A 23,409-nucleotide genomic window follows, 5' to 3' on the forward strand; every position below is an offset into this window, starting at 1 on the left:
TTCTGTTGAATGTCAACCTATATTTTAGAAGTGTATTGGGAACACTTTGCACTTTGCTTCAAATATCCTGATTAGCAGTTATTTACCGGCAGGCTACTTTGCCACTGGGCTAGACAGTTATACCCACTTTCCCTCCATGCTACCTTAAATGTGGGAGCTGGTAGGAAGTGAACAGGGATTAGAGGTTTCCCTTTCTCCCTAATGTACCTGATGTTCTCCTTATGATTCTCCTTTTGTGGGGAGGAGTTAGGAGGAAAAGGTTGGAGTGCACCTCTGACAAGTGCGTGTCTTAAGTCATTTATGCTCCTCCTCCTCCTCCTCCTCCTCCTCCTCCTCCTCCTCCTCCTCCTCCTCCTCCTCCTCCTCTTCTTCTTCTTCTTCTTCTTCTTCTTCTTCTTCTTCTTCTTCTTCTTCAATTTATACCCCACCTTTCTTTCATCAAGGTGGTAAGGATAGTTTCCCCCTTTCACGTTTTATGCTTGCAGCAACTGTTGAGTTTCTGGGGTATGGGTGTGCCTCCTAGTGCAGCACTCTACATCACACTAGTTGTCAACCTGACTTATCTTTCCTTTATATGAAGCTGTTTTAAGACACCTAAAAGGGAGGGAATGGTTTGGCAGCTGTGAAATCAGTTGCCACTCTCTTCTGTCATATAACATATAATGCATTTCATCATGTTATTCAGAAACTGTTTATCTTATTGTTTGGCACCTGGAAGCTTTTTTTATTTGCATTAAGCTGTTCAGTCACATTATCTTCTGATTTTCTGTATATTTTGCATTTTACTGTTGTTTTCAGAATCTGGTTTATCTTATTGTTATTTTATTTTTGATTTGTATATAATTTTATAGTGAAATGTGTGCAGTTTTTTATGGTCCTGCCTTTTTACATTTTTGTCTTGGCCTGAGGACCACCAGCTGCCAACCCCTTTTCGTCCAGCAAGGAATTACTGCATGCTGTAATTTTTGTTAGTCCAGCATCCTGTTCTCACAGTGGCCAGCCACAGTACCAAAATTAACTGTGCTTAATCTTAGCTGCTTTGTTGCAAGAAACCATGGTTAAGAGTAACCACAGTTTAGAGTGGTAAACTCTTGTTAATCTACAATGTAGTCTAAAGTTTATGAGCTCCTCATACAGGGGGAAGGGGAAATTATATGAGATTGAAACTTGTTATTGTAATCCTTCAGCTGACTAAATTTCTGAGGAGCCAAGTAGGGACTTTGCAAGACCTGTCAGTCACTGATTGAGTCCCAGGATCACAGTTATAATTCTAAACTATGGTTTGTCATGACATCTGAACCATCTCTTTTCACTTTTTACAGATATGTTCATCAGCCTCTGTACTGAAAGCATTTGACATATATGCAAAGTATTTTAAAAGGCATTCAATACAATGCTCATATTTATTGTAGGAATATTCTTTTCCTAATGGAAAGCTTTGTGATTAATTTTCAGTTATTTTGAGACTTATTTATTATGGTTTGCTGAAGCTGGTAAAACTAATAATTAGAAGGGGAACATATTGGCCATGTTTGGATTCCATTTTCTGAGAAATGTTTTGTTCATACAGATTTGCCTTGTGGGGAATTAGTCAGTGCCATCTAGAAAGGGCAAGTCAGAATGATAGAAACAGGGATAAACTTAGGGCACACTGCCATTTCCCCACCCCCCCCCACCCCAGTTACCCTGATTTCATTTCTTTCACATCTTTTCTGCCCCACGGCAGTCGTGGCTGAGAAATTATATTTTAGAGGATTTTCATTGGCACAATATCATAAAACAGTTTTATAAAACAATTTGAACATTGGTGCCAAAGTTGAATTACAGAGTGATAAGAACCTCTACTTTGTGATTTACTTGGGCTTTATCCATTTTATTAGTGCAATCTCAGTCATTACTGTCCAGGCCAGTAAAGAGCTGAAAGAAATGAAGGTTGGCTGGGAATATGAGAACATAACATGTGCTGTAACTTTGCCACTTCCCTGCCCCTTTTGGATGGCACAAAGACTGGTGCAAAACTCTTATAGAACACAAACAGCAAAGCTGCTGTAACTTCTTGTTTGCCAACAAGATACATGTGCTAATTGTATTGCTGTGCTTACACAGTTGCCAGTTTATTTTATTTTTAACACTCTTTTTTGTCCTTTTCTCCAGGAAGTTTTTTGGGAACTCCAAGTAGTATAAAGTCATCTTCCGGAAGTTCAGTTCAGTCTCCCCAGGACTTTTTGAGTTTTACAGACTCGGATCTACGTAATGACAGCTATACTCATTCCCAGCAGACATTGTCGACCAAAGATGTACATAAAGGAGAGACTGGAAGCCAGGAAGGGGGTGTGAATTGTTTTACTTCCTTAATTGGTCTTCCTTCAACCTCAACTGTTGCCTCCCAGCCTAATATTTTTGACAGCTCACCTGGAGAGTTGGGTAATTCAAGCCTTACATCAACAGGATACAAGCGTGTTCAGTCCTCTGGGACAGAAGATGAAACTGTAAAGGAAAAGAAGCGGAAAGGAAATAAGCAGTGTAAACATGGGCCTGGTAGGCCAAAAGGAAATAAAAGTCAGGAGAATATTTCCCACCTATCGGTTTGTTCTGCCTCCCCAACATCATCTGTGGCATCTGCTGCAGGAAGTATAACCAGTTCTAATTTGCAAAAATCTCCAACGTTGCTTAGGAATGGAAGTCTACAAAGTCTCAGTGTTGGCTCCTCCCCTGTTGGTTCAGGTAGGCATATGTTTTACTTTAGAAAGCAGAAGTTTGAGTATATAATATAACATGGAACTTTGGTCTCAATGATTACCGTATTTTTTGCTCTATAACTCACTTTTTCCCTCCTAAAAAGTAAGGGGAAATGTGTGTGCGTCTTATGGAGTGAATGCAGGCTGCGCAGCTATCCCAGAAGCCAGAACAGCAAGAGGGATTGCTGCTTTCACTGCGCAGCGATCCGTCTTGCTGTTCTGGCTTCTGAGATTCAGAATATTTTTTTCTTGTTTTCCTCCTCCAAAAATTAGGTGCGTCTTGTAGTCTGGTGCGTCTTATAGAGCAAAAAATATGGTGTGTACATCCAGTCTAAGTTGATGCCCCCTAAACTGGCTATCTTGAAAATAGAAAAATTAGCACACACCCCATCACACTATACGCATGTTTGGAATAATGACTAACAAAGATTGAACTTAAAATACTTATAACTAGAAACAAACTGAGGTCTCATCCAATAATGCCTGTTAAGAAAATGTGTGATGACTTTCTTCGCTTTCTGTTAATATTCTCAGTGTTTCACAAGGATCCCTGATAGACACATCCAAAGATAATTGTTTTGTTCTGTAATGGCATTTGGTTTTGCTATCAAAGTTTTATTTTTAAAAAATAAAAGCAAAATTAAAGTTTTGCAAATAGTCAAAAAAGTAAAGGAACGTGCTTAGTAAAGGAACTTGGCTTTGGTTTGAGGGGTTTGGAATACCAAGTGCTGTGATTTTTATTTTTTTTTAAGGTGTAGAAATGTTAGAATTTCAGTGCAAGACTATAAACTAGAAAGCCTTCATGGAGGTATGTAATAATTTCTTCACTGGGTGGATTTTAGGTATACTTTATAGAGGCACCACAAAAAGACATTTCCTACAGTTTGTGTCCAAATATTTAATCAGTGGTGTTGGATGAAAAAATTTCCACAATTACATTTTCCCATGGAACACTTTTCAGATTGAGGGATGCATTATTTTCTAAAATTAACTAGCAGTGTAATTAATTTGACTATTTGGAGAACTTTTCAGATATTTAAACAGTAAGTAAAATTAATACGAATTTTTAATTTTTATTTAACCAGGTCAGACTTACTTGGTTCAGATACCCTTTGATTTAAGATAGATGAATTTATTTATTTTTTTGGATTTCAAGCTTTTCCAGAAAATTCACTCTACTGTTTTCAATAAGAGATTTCCAACAAACCAGGATATATTTTAATGGTAAAAGGCTAGGGGAAAATAGTAGCAGAAGGTAACAGCTATTTGAATTCCTCTTTCTGGCTTGCAAACAAGCGGATATTTTGTAACTGGGAAGCAGCTACCAAAACTGCTGTTATTTTAAGCGTACAGTTTCCTTTATTCTAGAATGAAAGCAGTCAACAGCATTGTGTGGCTTTTTAACAGGCATTATCTTTCCTGGATGTGCTGTTTCTTCCTTAAAATTCCAACCGCTTCCCTGATAATTGCAACTGTAACTTTTAAAGAATGATTTAAATATCCTGTGTATGTGAGTTTGAACTTTCTCTCCAAAACTATTCTTCCTCCAACTCTTTATTTCTTGCCTATCAAACTTCAAAAATGTTTCTACACAGGAAGTCACTGTTGGCTATTCTTGCTTAACAGTTCTTGAAGAACACAGAACTTTAAGGGAGGGGGACCTGAAATTTGTGTGTATTTTAGTTTGGGCACATAAAGTAAATTGATGTGGGCAATTTGAAAAGTATGCAGAAAGTACAAGGTCTGTTACACTGCCAGCATCCCCTCCAATTTGTGACAGCCTTGATATTTAAGTTTTCTTTATGTATGCAATGTTTAGCACTTTCAGGCAAACCGGCAGGATTGAGTAACAACACAGTGTTGTTACCCCTCTATTATATTTGGAAATGTTATCATTGGAATATGGTCTTTGGGAGCAGAAAGCCCTTTGTGATATAGCTCGATTCATCAAGTACCTATGCAGGAACTATATCAGTTAACCAGGATCAACACTGCTTTGAAAACAATATACAAGGGGACCTTCAGCTGTCATCTGCACTATATTTTCCATATCTTTTCTACTGAAATATGAAACAGGATGCAATTCACGATATTTGGTCTAATAATTTGATGAATTTGGAAATCAACCATTTGAGGATTTCAGAGATGTTGTATTGTTACATATAGTGGCTATTAGTCATGTTTATATATCTATTTCACATGCAGTCTTGCTTGTCCACTCCTAAATCACGCATACAAGTCTTTGTAGACATGAAACACATGAAACATGAAAGCGGTAAAGGAAATGACATTTGAGAAAATGCAAATAAAAAATGTGGGGATGATCCATAGAGTGCTGAGTGCTTCCTACATGGGAATTACTGTGATGATTGGCACTCCAAAGTTCTATACTGGTCAGAAGGACCTTGTTAGAGAGCATAAGAGGTTGGCGTGGAAAGGCCACCTCCAGAAGGCCAACACACATATGCAGAAATCAGTGCATGGCTATACGAACATAAGAGCCTGGTGATTCAAGCCAGTGACCCATCTAGTCCAGCATTCTGTTCTCACAGTGGCCAAACAGATGCTTGTGTGATGTCCTTGAAATAGAAGCAAGTAGGAGAAATACTGCATGCCAACAGCAATTGTATATATAACAACTTGAATTTATGGAGGATAATTTTATCCCCTCTTGTTTTTAAAATCCTCATACAGCATCTTGAGTGTGCTAATGTGTTCCATACATGTTTGGTTTTCTGCTACTACAACTTCCACCGTTCAAGTTTGTAGGCATGCATGAACTATTTCTAGTGAAACTGCTCTGAATACATTTGTAGGCATAATGATTGAAATTCCTGCATGCCCATTAATGTTTCACAAGAGTAGGCCTTACGTTGTGCAGAGTGGAGGCTGGAAATCCAGTTTTGCCTAGCTGTGTTTTCATTGCAGCATCAGTTGTGGGACAGGGTAGGGTAGAGGAGTTTCTGCGGTTTTCAAATATTCCATCTTTCTTGCCAGATATTCCACCCAAAATCCTGCCTTTACTAATTAGTCTAACTCCAGGTACACTCAGTGACACAAAATAGTGATTCTGTTTATATACTCCCAACTGGCTTCCTAATTGACTGAGCTTGCTGAGGTGTTCTAGGAAATGGTTTTGTGGACCCCTCAGACTGTTGTTGCTGGGGAATGTCAGTAGAAACAACTTGGGGCTTAGTGGCTACCTTGGAGCTCTCCCAGTGTATAGTTGGACAGGCACATAGCAGGTGCCCCAGATTTGATACTCTCTGCTGATAGGATGTTGGTGATCTTAGAGTCAGGAATATTTTGACCCCTTTTTTGTCATTAACAGGTAAACATCTGGTGAGGATTGGCGTTTCAGCACCTTAGTTATTTGTAAACAATGGCAGAGAGATTAAAATTTTCTGTTCCTGGTGGCTGATGGTTTTCAGAAAGCTCATTGGAAGTTTTCAGTTGACTAACATGACTAACCTTTGGAACAGGGAATCGGTTCAGGTGAATGCCATTATTTGCTTGCTGGAGCTGATTCTTGAAGAGCTGAGACTAATGAGGCAGTTAGGATGATAGTGCAAATGCTGTGGTGGAAAACTTGACAAGCAGAGCTTTTCATTGCTGTTAGAGATATCTCATAACCAGGTTAGAAATGTGATCATGGGAGATCCTCAGCAATTCACTGTGGTTATTTGCAAGGCACTTAAGAGTTGCTGATATCCTTTCTATCTTGGGCAGTACAATGTGTACATGTCTGCTGTTCAACACATCCAGTGCATCCATTAGTAGGCTTGTTTGGGTGGGTTGCAGTTTTGTCACCCAAGGATGTGTACAAGATTCTTGGAGTGCTTAGGCCTACCACCTGCTTGGCCTAATATAGCTGATTTTGGCTGATTAGACTTTACTTCAAAAATGGTTCCATTCAATTAATGTTCCCCTAAGGAAATGTGGGAATACTGCCCACATTTTTGTAAGAGAGGATGATAAAACCTTAAATGGATGAGGAAACCTTTTCCTCAATCCCTTAGACCAGAGTTTCCCAAACTTATTATTTTGTCCCCCTTTCAGTAAAAAAAATACTCAGTGAGCTCCCGTTGCTCGGTCCCTGCTCCTGCCAACCTAGCAGTTTGAAAGCACGTCAAAGTGCAAGTAGATAAATAGGTACCGCTCCGGCGGGAAGGTAAACGGTGTTTCCGTGCGCTGCTCTGGTTCTCCAGAAGCGGCTTAGTCATGCTGGCCACATGACCCGGAAGCTGTACGCCGGCTCCCTCGGCCTATAAAGCGAGATGAGCGCCGCAACCCCATAGTCTGCCACGACTGGACCCAACGGTCAGGGGTCCCTTTACCTTTACCTTTAATCTTCACACTAGGAGATGTTGATGATGGATGGCCCAGTCGTTTAAATTTGCCTGTTCTAAAGGAGGTCACACTTCCCAGTAGGAGCAGTTTTGCAGATTGTATGGCTAGGTGGCATCTGTGTCCTGGTCTACCTTTTCAGCTCCAGCTAATTTGCCACATGTGTCCTTTTGGGGGAAATCTAGCCACTATTATATATGTTCTGGTAACTTCAAACTATTCTAATGTGCTGCACATGAAGCAGCCACTGCAGCTTTTTTTTTAAAAAAAGATAATATTTATTAAAGGTTTAAAGATTACAGAAAAAAAGAAGAATGAAAAAATGAAAAATTAAATACATAAGAAAGCAAAAAAGCAAAAAACAATACAGTAAAACAGAAAAAAGAAAAACAAAAGCATTTAAAAACACATCCAATATTTCCATATCTTTATCTTTCATTTACTTGTTTCATCGACCTCTTCACACCTCCCTTTTTTTGTATTCTAGTTCAATTAGCTGTTTCAGCAAATCCTTTCCATCTTACTCAATTTTTGTTCCATAATTTATCTTAACCCAGTCTAACCTTAAATTTTCCACTTTGACCCATTAACAATCTATTTTTACTTAATTCTTTATAACCTTTCTGCTAAAGCCATGTAACTTCATTCCAGCATCCTTCTAACATTCCTTAATTTTACAGTATTTCTGTAATTAAACCGACTCTTCTCCCTGGTCTCGGATTCTGCCAGTCATTTCCGCCAGTTCCATGTAGTCCATCAACTTCATCTGCCATTCTTCCCGGGTGGGTAAATCTTGTGTCTTCCAATGCTTTGCGATAAGTATTCTTGCTGCTGTTGTAGCATACATAAAGAAAGTTCTATCCTTCTTTGGCACCAATTGGCCGAGCCACTGCAGCTTTTGAAAAGTTCTGAACTGGCTGAAAACATGGTAGTTGGGGGATAGATACCAGGAACATATTGCATCAGTATTAAAATAATGTCACTTGTTGCCACTTACCTTTTGGGTACTACTTTTTACCTTCAATGCCCTAAACATTTGGGAGCACTTTTCCCATACCATCCGTGCCATAAACTTAGATTGTCTTCTGCTCTAGTGCCCAGCCATTAGAAGCTAGGTTTATGGGGCTCTCTCAGTAGTGGTACCCTCCTTTTGAACTCTCCAAAGAGCAGTCTCTTTTGCTGCTGCCTTGTTGATCTGGGAGACCAAAAGGTGGGATATAAACTTAGTACAAGTCTGTACAGGCAATTGGGTTATGATGTGTCATTTCTTCAGTTTTCTATAAGTACTTCAGTTCCCAGAAATAGCTCTTGCTTAAAGTGTAAGTGGCAACTGCCTTTTTGTAAATATTTCTTAAGAAAATAAAAGTTAAGACGCCTTCTTAGGATCAATCATCGTTGAGCATCTGGAATCAATTTACCATAGAACACATTCCTGGTAGCTCATTTGCAAGATAGCAATCAGCCCTTAACTTCAAAAAGCCTGTTTAAAAAGTTGTTGAGGAAGAAAAAACAAAATATGTTGTTTGAGGTTTATAAAGGAAAATTAAGGCTCCATATAAAGATGATTTTGGATGCTATATAATATCTCCTGTGATGCTAAACATTGGTATTAAATATTCAAAACTGTGAATGCTCAGGTTTATTCAGACAAGGGTATGTGTAGGGAGAAAAAAATACAAAAGCACCCAAGCTGGTATTTTGAGCAATATTTACATTCACAACAAGCAGAGGAAAATATATTTCAAACAGTGATTTTTGAAGATTCTACTTTGCCTCTTGTTGAAATAATTAATATATTTGCAAACACAACTATTGCCTTTTCCAACTTGGTGCTGTCAACTAAAATAAAGAGGGGCTGTGGTAAGTTGCGGAGTGTGTGTGTGCGCATGCACGCGCGCAAAAGGGTTGTTTGTGCTTTCTAGGATGTTTCGATTTCTGAAGCCATCCTTGGAAGGAATGCTCTCTCATTCTTTATTAACTCTATCACTGAAAGCTAGCTGAAAATGAAGGGTGCTTATTCTCAGGCTTGTAGAGCAGCCATCAAAAATGTGTCTATACACACATTCGTTGTCTGCATATATAGCCAGTGCTCTTATTCAGTCTCAAGACTAGTGGGGCCTGAGAAAAAGGCATTACCTTAAGGATGCATGGTCAAGGTACTGTATAATTACTGAGATTCACACCAAATTAGGTAGTGTTTGGAAGACGTAAGTTCTTCCACAGTGACCGGAATTTGTATTCCTGTCCCTTACTTTGGCAGAATCTTCCATTATATACTCATGCTGCCATAAGTTCGGTGTGTCCAGAAATAGCTGTTATGTTGCTCACCTCTGAGTCCACTTTCAGTCCACTTTCCAAGATTGCTATGATTCATTTTTCCTCGTTTCCTCATTGCTTCTTCCTCATTTACATCTCCCTGCATGTTCATCAGCAGTAATTTCTCATCAGTAATTTTTATTTCCCCCCTCCCAAACATCATTAGTAGTAGTAATGTGATTCTGTAAGTGCTATAAGCCTGGCAAAAGCCTGTAATATTTGCGTATATTTGTCTTATTTATTATTAAATTCATATCCCACCTTCCTCCAATGAGCTCAAGATTATATACAAGGCTCTCTTTTTCCCCATTTTATCATCACAACCCCTCTGTGAACTATGTTATGTTGAGAGGCAGTGAGCTGCTTTTCCAAGTGAGGATTTTAACCCTGGGTTTCTAGGTCCTGGTCTAAGACTCTTAACAAATGCTATGAGAGTAATGTTTTACTTTAATCGTGTTTTGATTTAACAATGTTAAGTAAGGAATATACAGTAGCTACATTTAATACTGAGAATTTTAATCATGCAAATAGATATGAAGGGGTGGACAAATTTGTTGTGGCAGTTGCTGGTGTCACAAAGTCACTAAGTCAATATGCCCTCAGCCTGCCATGATTTAAAATACACAATGTATGCCTACAGATAAAATAGCTTTTAATAAACTTATCAAATATAGAATGATAGGAAGTAAAACCTGGTGCAACATAATAATAAAGGCAAAACCTTCTTTGAAGGTTTATGGATATCAATAAAATATGCATATTGCTGAATGGAAAGTTACTGTATGGAAAACAATCCATGACTTATATAACATTTCTTAGATATGTTTTCTAATACTATCATTTCATTCATAAAATAAGCAATATGATTGAATGCGCTCAGGAAGCCTTTAAAAAAAATCAATATAATAGCTGTTAGAAAACCCTTTTTACAGGTAAGTGATCAGAGCAATAGCAGCAGAGAGATGTATTCTTCTTTATTGAAACCCACATCTATACATATATTCTTTTGTGTGTATATTAAAACAATTTTAACATGGAGTTCTTTTTCTCCAAACTCAAAAGCTGTCTTGTAGTTTATGAATACTGTAGAGGATGGTAAGTTATATTAGAATGTTCTCCACAGGTTCATTTATCACAAAAGGTAGTCTTTTGTGCAAAATTCTGATTGAAGGTCTGTATGTTCTATTGATTGGATGAAATCCAAGGTTATAGTGAGTCAATTGTTCAGTACCTCAGTGAAAACTTTGTAGATGCCTGCAGGAGGCTGATAGGTCAATAGTTCCTCAGGTTCCTTTTATTACAGTTTTTGTGTGTAGCAAAATGAAAATAGTGTTATTCTACTACTAACACTTTTTTCTCTTTAATTATTTTTGTGACTGGCTTTCCTAGATTCCATTCATAGCTGTGCAGTACGGAGGTATACCTCAAGCTGCCTTACACTTTTTACCAGCTATTATTTTAAAAAAAATACATGGAAAGATATTTAGTCTTAAACATTATTTCTTAGTTCATTATGCAATCCAAGGTTGCACCCCAATGGCATTCAGAGAGCTAAAAGTCAACTATTTTAATTAGGCGCTAGTTAGTATGTCCCTGAAATGTTCTGAATATTGGTTCTGGCCTTTTGATTATGTATTTATAGCTAGTAGGGAAGAAGTGGCAATTTAGAATTCTAGGGTGGAAAGGGACCTCAACAATTCATTTCATCTACTGTCGCCCTGCTGATACAGGAAACCCACTACTATAGCATCCCTGATAGGTTGCCATTAGCTTTCTGCTTAAAAACCTTCTAACAAAGGAGAATTCACAATTTTTCAGGCAATCTGTTCTACTGTTTAATAGCTGATTTTTTTGTTGATTGAAACAATCATTCTTCCAAATGTTTGTCTAAATTCTTTCCCCTGAAATTTGAATCCATTGCTTAAGATCCCACCGTCTCGAGCAACAGAAAACAAAATGGTTGTTTCATCTGCATGACGCTGCTTAATAGTCTTATCTTCAGGTTAAACATGCACATCCTTCAACCTTGCCTCATAAAATCTCCAGCCCCTCTCCATCTTTCTCATCCTTCTTTGAACACATTCTAGTTTGTCAGTGTTCTTTTAAACTGCAGTATCGAGAACTGGACACAGGAGAAGTATAAGCAAAGCAGAATAGAGTAGTACCTTTTTTGCAATCTGGACACTATACTTCTCTAGATGCAACCTAGAATTCCATTTGCTATTTGTGCTATCACATCATACTGCTGACTTATATGTAGCATGTGGTATACTAAAATCACTAGATCACTTCCACATGTAAGGTTATCAAACCCAGTGTAATCCAGGGAATCAACATCAGTAAGAGAAAAACTTACTGAAATCAGGTTTCCTAAAGTCTTGGGTGCACATCTGACTAGGTTAAGCTTTCTCTTTCCTCAGTATCATGAATCCCAAGATGTTGTGGTCACTTACATTCTCTGCTGTTTCACCTCAGCAGCCCAACCAGTTCTTATGGTTGATGAATATCAGGTGTAGGATAGCAGGTCCCCATGTTTCTTCTTTCACTTTGTGGAAGATAAAATTTTCAACAAGACAGGTCGAGAATTTGTTAGACTTTTAAATCTAAGCAATGTTCGCCTTCCAATAGATATCTAGAGAGTTGGAATCTTCCATTGCTACCATCTCTCCCCTCTTTGAGAATGTGGTAGGTAATCTGATCTAGGAAGGTATCATCCTTGTTTTCTACCTAAGTTTTTGTACCAGTCTTCCACAATGATATTGGGTTGTATTGAATGTAGTGCTAAGAACAACAGTTCAACACTGCAAAGATTTGTCATTGTGCAATGGAACATTCTCCAGTGTGGTGTAGTGGTTAAGAGCGGTAGACTCGTAATCTGGTGAACCGGGTTTGATTCCCCGCTCCTCCACATGCAGCTGCTGGGTGACCTTGGGCTTGTCACACTTCTCTGAAGTCTCTCAGCCCCACTCATCTCACAGAGTGTTTGTTGTGGGGGAGGAAGGGAAAGGAGATTGTTAGCCGCTTTGAGACTCCTTAGGGTAGTGATAAAGCGGGATATCAAATCCAAACTCCTCCTCCTCCTGCTCTTCTTGCTGTCCAAGCAGCTTGACCAATTACATTTTAGAATCTAAAAGCTAGACTTTTAAGTTTCTGACCAACCCATTATAGGAAGAGTTAAGGCTACCCTATGTGGGTGATAATTATTACTCAATGTAGCAATTTATGATTGTTTAAATAATTGTCCTTTTAACCTTAAAATATTTTCCAGGTTATAGTTATAATCCTCAAGCCAAACAAAAAAACCAATCCCCCTACCCTACCTGCAAACAGTTGTAAATTTGTTTGTGCCACTTCACAATAGGTTTGTTCTTGTTTCATATGCCTTTTAATGAACTCCTTGTTTTTATATAAAATGCAGTAGAGGGCCTTCTTTAGATCCAACTAATGTAGTACTAATTTGGTTCATGAATCCAGAAAGACGTTTGTATGTGTGCTTTCTTTCAGGCATTTATAGCAGCAATGATGTAGCAGTGTCCTTTCCAAACACAGTGTCTGGCTCAGGATCTAGCACTCCTGTTTCCAGTTCACATTTACCTCAGCAGTCTTCTGGTCACGTACAGCAAGTGGGAACTTTGTCTCCGTCTTCTACACCTTCTGTAACTACAACTGTTGCTACAACTCAGGTAGGTTGGTTTTTTTATTGGTGAGAAATTCTGACACGACAAATGAGCCATATTGGCTATTTGTATTTCGGTTAACTAAATACAAATATTCGAACAATATAATATGTTAAGTCTTACATTCCTTGGATATTTTATGTAGAAAGGCAGGATAAAAATACTTTAATACCTAACCTTCTCATATTTGTGACTTCCCGTTAGTTTCTCTTCACTTGTTTCATAAAACTTCTGCAAATATTATTCAAAGTGTCTGCACACCGTGGTTTCAATATTAGCATTACGACAGATTTCCACCCCCCACCCCCCGTTGTGCCAGTGTTTGCCTTCCAAAGCTAATCCTTTCTATAAGTGCCTTATAAGATCTCTGTTGAAAGTAGACATTATAATTGGGTTATAACTAAAGCTGCAATCCAAACCCCCTTTATTCCTGGCTGGGGGTGGTAGTGGTTTGGATTGGGCAGAAGTGTTCCTCTATCTAGTCATGCTGGCCTTTGCCTGCATGGTAAAGTCAGCATCACTTTGCCAGACTGCAACTGCTTGTTTTGTTTGCCAGGTGGGCAGAAATGTTGGTGGTGGGATCCCCACTAGCAGCAGCCAGTGGAAAGGCCCAGAATGTACCTGGGGAGCAGTTGAATTAGCCTGGGATCTGCTGGATATGCCTAAGCCAGCGCCACCGCCATCATGTGACAGCATCAGACTCAGTTTAGGCCTGATCTCCCACCCCTTCTGCCCTGGCCAGCAGGGTTGCCAGTGTGGGTTGCTTCTTCTCTGGCAGAGTTTAGATTGCACCCAAAGTCAGCATGCACAATGATGAAGATGTATGCTGTGCCTGAAACATAAAAAGGCAGTCTTTTAAAAAGCTTGGGCCGTTTAAACAACAACAACCATCCATTGTGAGGGAATATAAAAAGTTTTAAATTAAGCACTAAAGGGGTTAATTAGAGAGAGTTCCCTTTAACAAAACACTACTTCTAGGTCCCACAGGTGAAATAAATACAGGTACAAAAACTCTTCTACTAAAATGTCGTTAGGACTGTAAAATGAGGGCTTAAAAGAAAAGTACTCTGCTTTGACTAAGAATAATCATATTGGGAGGGGGTAATATAAATACAAGAAAAAAATTAAAAATAGATCAATATCACAAAGTGACACAAAAAAACCTCAATTTAATCTATAAGCAACAAGTTATCACTGCAATTTGCATTGTTCGGTTGTGGTTTTTCACCCCCTAGGCTCACACACAAGCTGCTTCCCCTCTCTGATTTGAGCCCTTTTCTGCTGTTAAGGCTCCTTGTGTGGGAATGAATATTTGAGAAATGGGGGCATGTTGCCAAGCTCTGCCCTTGAGCACGTCAGCTCACTACGAGAGGTTGAGGGTGATTGGCTGAAGCAAGAGTTCTAAACCACTCAGGAAGACTCCACAAGTATGGAGGTGCAATATTGGGGGCAGGGCTTCACAGCACAGTCCTACTGTATATTCATTGACACATGAAGAGATTGAACACCAAAGTCGGGCATCTTTCTCCTTCACTTATTGGTTTCAGAATTGGAAACTCACTTCAAATAATGGAACCTGATCTTTCTTACTTCCTCCTGGTTCCTGGCGTAGTTCTTCCTTGAACCCTTCTTCCTCATTGGGATCTGCCTCGGGTGCCAAAATGTCTTGGACCGCCCCTTGTGTTCAGTTGTGTTTAGAACATACTTTTTAGGAGAAAGAGCTAGCCTTGATTATTTATGATTCATTTTGGAGTTTAGCCTCTAAATAATAACATAATTCCTTGAGAAGGCAGAAATTTCATAACAAAGTTTCTCTTGCTAACTCCAGCTGAAAGCAGAACCTCAGCTAGTAGCACCAAAGCCTGCTTATCATCTCATTGTAAATTTTGCCAGAAGAATAAGAAAATGGGCAACATTATGGTATTTCTGCTAGGTGAAAGACAACATGAGAAAAGGGGATGGAGCTTCACCTGCTTACCCTTTAGTACTTTACCCTTTTGGTACTGGATTGGATGAAATGCTTACTATGTTCTATCATAATTGCTGTCTTGGCAGTGCTTTTTGTGCCTAAAACATAAAAAGGCAGTCTTTTAAAAAGTTTGGGTCATTTAAAAAACAACCACCATCCATTGTGAGGGAATATAAAAAGTTTTAAATTCAGCACCAAAGGGGTTAATTAAAGAGAGTCCCCTTTAACAAAACACTTCTTCTAGGCCCCACAGGTGAAATAAATACGGGTACAAAAACCCTTCTACTAAAATAGCTAATTGCTGCAGTTGCTGTTAATACAGAGATCTGCAAGATTCTTCAAACAGTTACGTGTAAGTAAAAAGTTGTTTCTTTTCCTCATTCAGTCTGGTTTCATTTTTATCCTTCTCTGCAATTGAGTTTTTTTCTTATAGCTGTTGCAGTATACAGATGCTTCCAATGATATGATTTCTGCCTTTGCAAGCATGTGTGTCATGGTTTCATAGGGCTGTTCTTTCTGGTAGTCATATATATAATGAAAAACTTTGTTATTTATGTGCTAACAAACAGGCATAATCTTTGGAAAGGTATTCATAAATTTTTAGTCTCATTATTCCATATAAAAGGAGATGCAGCAGAGAGAGTAGATGCTAAATAGTTTGTAGGCTTGTTTAACAAATAGGTTATATAACACTAAGCCATATATTATTTGGTATTGTGCTTATATTTATTGCTTCAGTTTGGCATTTGTGCTGTACTTTACTGGTTATTGCTGTATCACTTTTTCACACAATCCCAAATGTGGATATTGCCAGTCATAATTACTTTTATGGGGGTGGGTGGTACACCCTGTCCCACCATGTCCTTGTTGATCTATTACTATGATATCTGATGGGGTGTCCATACATTCAGTAACTGTTTGATAAGGTATTGATGTAAGTGTAAAAAATGGTTGGGATACATTATTCTTTTTAATAAAAAATTCTGACTATTTTTGATTAGCACAATGATACCATTTAAAGCAATGGTTCTCAAACATTCATCCTTTGGGCCACACTTTCAGAATAAAAAATTGATTGTGCCACACCAAAAAATTTAATTGGTAAGAAATACATTGGAAAACAGAAAGAAACTACTCTTAGCAGTACTTGATTTATAACATAGGACACAGCTACTTTATAATATGATCATGGGGCATCCAGAAAGTGTAAAATAATGCAGCTACATAAGAACATGAATCCTTCCCAAAACGTAATTATAAACAATCCTCCTACCTTAAGTTGATGAGAGGTGTGAACTTGCTTTCGTTGGCTAATCTCATTTATATTAGCTTTAATTTGAAACAAACTCTCATCTCATCAGCACGAATGAAATGTTTAAATGTTTCATTGATTGTCCTTGAATCTTCCCGCCACACTTGCCATTCTCTCCTGCCACATGAGTGTGGTGTGCCACACTTTTTGACAACCACCAATTTAGAGAACTCTAAATCTTGTTTTGCAGCTACTTTTTTATTGGTAGCTGCAAAAAGTTAACAGCAAGGTGTTGCAAAAATGAGGGTGTATGTGCGACACAAGAATAGTTTAACTTTGTCTGGTATAATGCACTAGCAGAGAAATTGAAGTTTTCAGATGGCCAGACTGTGAAGACAATTTTGTGGGCAAGTGGTATGGTTTTACTGAATGTTTGAAAGGACCAAATACCCATAACACCTTTCTCCAAACATGGTATGCTATGGAATGGTATCTTGGGATGAAGTGAAAGCCTGAAAGGGTATATTATCTGTAGCCATCTATCAAATCTGAATGTATAACATATCACATGTTGTACTACTGCTTTAAAAACAGCAACCACCCCACAAAAAAACACATGATACAATAAGTACAGAGAATTGGTAGCAGTTTTCTTGCCAATCTAATCCGCATTGCTCCAGAAGGCTGAAAAAAGAAAGTGCCTGTTGTGCCCTAGCTAGCTTTGAATAGATGCAGGTGACTTGAAGGAACCCACTACACTTGTGCAAAATTCTTGGAGGCTGGTCAGAATTCAAGCTCTTTAATGGAAAGCTGAGCCCTATTCACCCATGTCTTTGCTTTTCCTAGTCATTCCAACCAAAAAGTCCTCCTCATTTGTAGATACTTTAAAGCAGACTTCCCTAATGTGGTGCCCCACAAATGTTTTGAACCACAGCAGCCCTGCTGACTAGGCCTGATAAGATCTAAGCCAAAACATGGAAGATGGCACCAGGCTGGGGAAGGCTGACCTGAAGAATACCGACTCTCAGTACAGACCCTTGTGGAGCCACACAGTTTATCTCTGACAACTCTCAATTTACTCACTTTTTGGTTTTCCTGTCATTTTAACAGTTCCCAATATAATTTTTTTATATAACAGAATCTAAGTTATTCCATAGCTACTAAGTTTTATGTGTCTGGCAAAGAACTTGGTCAGAAACAGAATATCTACCATACATACCTCTGTCTGCCAAAACCTAAACTTTTAAGGAACATGTTCTGGTTAAAGGTATGTTGATGTTCTTTCAGCATGGCTGCTTTTCCACATCCTTAATTCTGTTTATAAAAATCTTTCTTACCATTTCTAGACAGATGATTGGTCAATTTGTTCATATTAAGTGATTCTGGAAATCTTGTAACTACATAGTACAAAAGCTGACTCTAAACATGTTGGTTTTCTGAATAGTTGAAAACTTACAACAACTTTAGAGAATGCAATTGAGGCTTGGATGACTACTGTGATATATTATTCAAGAAAAATGAATTGGGTTTGATATTTCTTGATATTTTGTAATAAAGATGCAACAAATTCATTGTTTTGCTATAATTTCTTCCCTTATAACTTTGCCAGTTACCAGTTTTACTGCTTTTCTGGCCAGCTTCTGATGTACTTAAATAATATTCATTGTGTAAATAAATAGTACATAAAGAGCAACATAGCATTCAGTACCTTATGCTGAAATAGTCAGATAGTTAGAAGGAGACAACATGTGTAGTTATAGTAAGTCATAGACTTACATGTAACAAATGTGTGCTCCCCTTTGGGCTTGTTTCCATAACCTAGTAAAATAAAATGTGTCTGCAAGGTGGCATTCCTTTACCTACTTACCTGTCAGTAATCCCCATTAAACTAAATGAGTTTAATGTACTCTACTCCTGAGTAGACAGGAGTGTGCTCCAGTGAGTGTGCTCCCAAGTAGGCTTCTCATTGGCTTGTTCTCAAAACTTTTAACATTATTGTTGAAGACAAGTAAAACATATCTGGGAGACAGTAAAGCATGTCTGCAATATTTTTCCTGAAAGGATTGATAGAGCAGCAGTGTCATCTAGCTTATTTAAGTTGTTAATGGTTTATGGCTGTGTGCAGCAGCTTCATGCACAAGTGTATAGGAGAATCGTATGTCAGGCCCTGAACTTTGTCCTGAGTTCCTGTGTGCTTCTGAAAAGTGTTATTTGTATCATTCTGCAGTGACCCCCTCTGGCTGGCAGGCATAAAAGCAGCCATATCTAATTCACTTTCTCTCCCCCCTCCCCTTAATGTAAGGATCCTAAAACAGAAACATCATATTTTTTACTTCCTTCAGAAATAATATTTTCACTTAGTGGTGTTTATATTTGAGTAAAAGTTTCAGAATGTAGAAAGATTTCCATTACAGTGTTGTCTGTTTTTCTTTAAAATGGCATTTGAATAGTTTTTATCAAATACTAGACAAAACTAAGCAAAATCCTATTTCATTGTCATTATGACTGGGGACTTTGGGGTGGAAGAGAAGAATTTACTGCCAGAGGGAAAATTCCACACAACATGTGACTCTACTAGAAGAACAAAGGAATCATAGTTGCTCATAGTGGTAGTATTTTGCCCAATTAAAATCTTTACTTTTTAATAAACTGATTTCAGTAATGCAGGCCTCCTGTATAAATACGGTTTAGCAAGGTTGACAGACAGTTGCATGATTTTGTGCACACTGCTGCATGCTGAGACAACTGCTTCAATGTTTCAGTCCAGCAGTAAATGCTTTCTGCCTTCGAGCTGAAGCTTATTTAGTTGGGCTTATCTGGTGCTGCTGTAGCAACCATCAGTCTCCAGGCAACTGAGGCACATTGACCTCTTCGATGAACTGAGTGTAGCACTACTTCAGTTTAGCTTCCTGAGACAATAGTAATGGCAGTGAATGTGAAAAATGGTTTTTTGTGTGCGTGTTTTGGTAAGAGCCTACATTGCGATGAAAAGATGTCAAAATACTTCCGTGAATTTTGATATAACTTTGGAAAGATTGTGTGCAAAACCTTTCACAGGAGTGGCCAAAGTTCACTGATAGTGCAAAGCCCTTATATAAATATACTGTGAATTTTGAGCATTTTTGTACAGAACAGTGTTTGAAATTGACTAGTGTGCATTATGGGGCAATTGACTATGTTGTGTTAGGCTTTTTTAGCAATATGCCATGCCATTGCCTGACTATAATCTTGCTTGCTTGCTTAAAAAATGTACACCAGTGATTATCTGACTTCGCCAAAGTTCTTGCTGGAGAGTGAGCGGTATTGTAATAGCAGTGTCTTCACAGTATATGCGTTTGGCTGGAGGACAGAAAGCTTTGAAGCCACATTCAACATAAAGTTGTATCTCCACTTGATCCTAGACATACTCTCCTGTTCTGTTTGGGTTTTCAATAATCAGAGGGCTAGTATCTGGCAGGTATCTTTTGTCTTTTAACAGTAAATATTAAAAATGTTGGAAAAAAGGTATCAGATAATTTAGAAGACAAGTTAAGCTATTTTGTAGCTAATGATTAGATAGTACTGATTAGAGCACTTTACATCTAGTGACTTATGGCTAGATGTGGCTTATATTATAAGTAACTACAGTGGTACCTCGGTTTATGAACTTAGTCCATTCCGGAAGTCCGTTCTTAAACCAGAGGCTTTCCCTAATGAGGCCTCCCGCTGCCGGTGCCCTTCCACCGTTTGGATTCCATTCTTAGACTGAGGTAAAGTTTTCAAACCAAGACACTATTTCCGGTTTTGCAGAGTTTGTAAACCAAATCGTTCTTAAACCAGACTGTTCTTAAACCGAAGTATCACTGTATATGGCTACATGTTGTTTTCTGTGGGAAATACAGAGTGTTCTTAAAATGGACATCAGCTTTCCCTCTTTTTTGATATTTAAATTTTCAGTAATGTTAAATAAACTAAGATTGATTTGTCTGTATAAAGCAGAGGAGATTGTGGCCCTCCAGGTGTTGCTGGACTACAACTTGCATCATCCCACCTATTGACCACACTGCCTGGGGCTGATGGGAGTCCCAACATCTGGAGGACCACAGATTGTTTATCCCTGCTATAGCTATGATTTAACAGCAAATTGCCCTTTGTAAACCCTGTGTAAAATGAACAGCACTTGTGAAAAAAATCATAAATACCAACAGGATATCAGACATTTTTGAGTGTTTTTGTTGAAACAACTTCCACTAGAAGAGGGAACAAAAATTGCACTTCTCATCTTAGAGAGGCGAAGAATCTCCAATTAAAATTACAGTGGTTAAGTTTTTTAAAGTGCATCTATATGGAGAATATATTTCCATTTTAGCTTCGGCAAAAATATATTTGATAATCTTTGTATCCCCTTTTCCAAATTCCGTTAAAAAAGAATTAAAAAAGAAAAGAAAATATTTCCGGTTTGAAGCAAATAGTGATGCTGTTCTTCATTTAATTTTAAAGTATGGAAATAATTGTGACCCTCAACAATTATTAACAAAAAAATTAATTTGCAAGAGGGGTATTTATTAGATATAAACTGATTTTACAAAGCAGCTTTGGAATTGGTGGCTCAGGCCTTTCTTGTTGTCCTATCATGAATGAAGGAGAGTTCAGTAATGGTTTAAGTACAATTAAATCCCTCCCCCTTCTTTATGGAAACTCAACTGTGGGCATTTCAGCATTAGCCTAAACAATGGTTTTGAATATGTTAAGCCCCTAACAATTAGAGTGAAGTTTGGGGCATTGAATAATGTCGGAATGATGCAATTGAACCTGACAGCTTCAACAGTCAGCCTACTCATGGGACCTGAAAGTTGTTCACACTTGGTTTCATCTCTCATCACACGCTGAGTATTAAAACCTTAGTCGTGGGGAGCTTAGACAGGAATGGGGGCTGTATCAGAAAATACTAAATATCCTAAAAGTTGAGGTGACTGGGTGCTTGTGCTTGATTTTTAAGACTATAGGGGTTCTGTCATATTTACAAAAAAGTGTTCTGCCAGGTTTTATTCTAACATACTGATTTTCTTAAAATTTAAGGACACATCATGTGGTATTTGCTAGTTATAAAAGTAACTACTAATAAAATCTTAGGGCATGGCCCACTGTCCTGTTGGTACAGTTCCTATGTGCATAGGGTGTCTGTTCACAATGGACACCCATTCATCTTGCCCCTACTCTTAACCTGCATGTACAACACAATAGGCTTTTTGAGCATGAGTAACCTGCCCTGACCAGAGAGGAAGGGCAGGATGGGAGTATGGAAGGCAAACACAGACCTACCATCTCCTTGACTGGCTGCCTGTGCATGCATGTAGTCAGGGGAGGGGGGGGAAATAAGGCTCTCTTGAGCCTATGGAAATTGTTTGTACATGGGCACAGCGTATGAGGTGCTCTGGATTATCCCTCATGTCATTAAGCAAATAATTCTAAATAGGTAATGGCTTATTTAAAACATTGACTTACCCAGTTTGCTTTTCTGTTTCATGCAACACAGAGACTAGGTATATGTCTCTGTATTGCCTTTAATCAGAACATTAAAATGATATTTTTATAAGGTATACCTTCCACGATCTGCTGCTGTTTTTAGTACATTGCATTACCTATAGATAAAAGGCATTTTGTAAGTGTCCAGAATCTGTGTGCTGAAACATCTTTAAAGTTAAGTTTCACATGGATAGAAAGTGCATTTCAGTCTTGAGTTGATGTTTCTGATTAAACTGAGTTAGCTGAAGTAAAGTGAAATGCAGTTTCAGAACTGCATATTGGTACATGTTTGAACCCATTATCTTAAACGTATTGATAGGATGAGTCTGCCTTTTAAAGAAACGCTTCTTCAGTGTTTTTCAACTTCAAGTGAAACATGATTCTTTTACTTCACCTTTAAACAATGCAGCAATGGAATACTTTACTTTCCTGTCCAAATTAAGTTCCTATATAAATAGTAATCCTGCCTCTAATTTCTTTTTCCCCCTGACAGTGTTTTGGTTCATGATATACTTCCCAATTAATGACCAATTTGATTAAAACAGCTTTTATGGCAATTTAGGAATAATATTTGAAATATAATGTGTACATGTCTGGGAACTATAAAATATTGCAAAATGTTGAATTTGAATGGGTCTAAATTTGTGTGTGTGTGTGTAGTAAAAAAAAAGGTTTCGCTTTTCAAATGTTCAAAAATATTATTTTCTTTTGTCCTGTTTTAGTGGGTGGGTTGGATAGCTACCATGGTTGGAAAGGTACCAGCAATTTTTGCATGTTTGGCAAGATGAGATAAAAAACCTACTACTTGCAGCTAAATCTCTGTGAAATCAATGGATAGGATCCAAAGAACAACACTCCTAATTATGTGTTCAAGGAGCTTGTGTTTCTTGAGCAGTTCCTTGTTCAGTATAGCAAACTACTTCTGAAAGGGCTGGGTCTCAAAAGCAGTTTGTGTTATAGCATGGGGTCTTGCTGTTCCATGTGTGGGGAGTCAAAAACCTTACTGGGCTTGTCAGAAATTATCTCTGTGGATTTTTGCCAGTGGATCTGTTGTCCAAGGGCTATGTCTAGAATCAGCACAGGAAAATGCATGCGTCAAAAAAGTTAGATTTGGATGGGGAAGCAACTAAGTGCTCATTATTCTCTGCTTTTCACCAGTGCGTTTTATTGTATTGGAAATGGGCATAGTACTTTTATTGTGCTAGGAGGAATAATGAGTTAAGTGCAAAGACTTGCATTTTTTTGTATAAATTCTGCAAATTATCGGGGACTTGCCTTCTTATTGCATTTTAATCCTTAGGACCTTTTGGGAGAGTAATTAAGAGGACAGTAAATGAATTAGGACTTGGGCAAAACCTACAAAGTATTTTTATTTTGTGTAATTCCAGCTTTCTTAAGAATATTGTTTGCATGTATATGATTATACAAATGAATTCAAAATTGCTCTTCTAATCCATAATTCAACTCCATGAATATTCACTGAGTACTGCATCGAGTGGCAACTTGTGTGTGTGAATGAGCCATCACTGAACAGCTACCACAGTGAGAACTTTCTCATTCATACTTAATTTGGGCTGCCATTTAGTGCGTAATCTTCACAAGGTA

At 38.1% G+C, this 23,409-nt stretch overlaps 1 protein-coding gene across 9 annotated transcripts in view; it reads left to right on the forward strand.

Moving 5' to 3' along the window:
• Positions 1-23,409, forward strand: part of MLLT10 (MLLT10 histone lysine methyltransferase DOT1L cofactor) — a 127,773-nt gene that overhangs the window by 86,144 nt on the left and 18,220 nt on the right. For all 9 annotated transcript variants that reach the window (XM_083579344.1, XM_083579337.1, XM_083579340.1 and 6 more), the window contains 2 exons: positions 2,155-2,724; positions 12,906-13,084. In XM_083579344.1, coding sequence (XP_083435470.1) covers positions 2,155-2,724; positions 12,906-13,084 — 749 coding nt within the window. The remainder of the gene's footprint in view (positions 1-2,154; positions 2,725-12,905; positions 13,085-23,409) is intronic.

This window comes from Podarcis filfolensis (assembly GCF_964270895.1).
Source record: "Podarcis filfolensis genome assembly, chromosome: 12".
Taxonomy (NCBI): Eukaryota; Metazoa; Chordata; class Lepidosauria; order Squamata; family Lacertidae; genus Podarcis; species Podarcis filfolensis.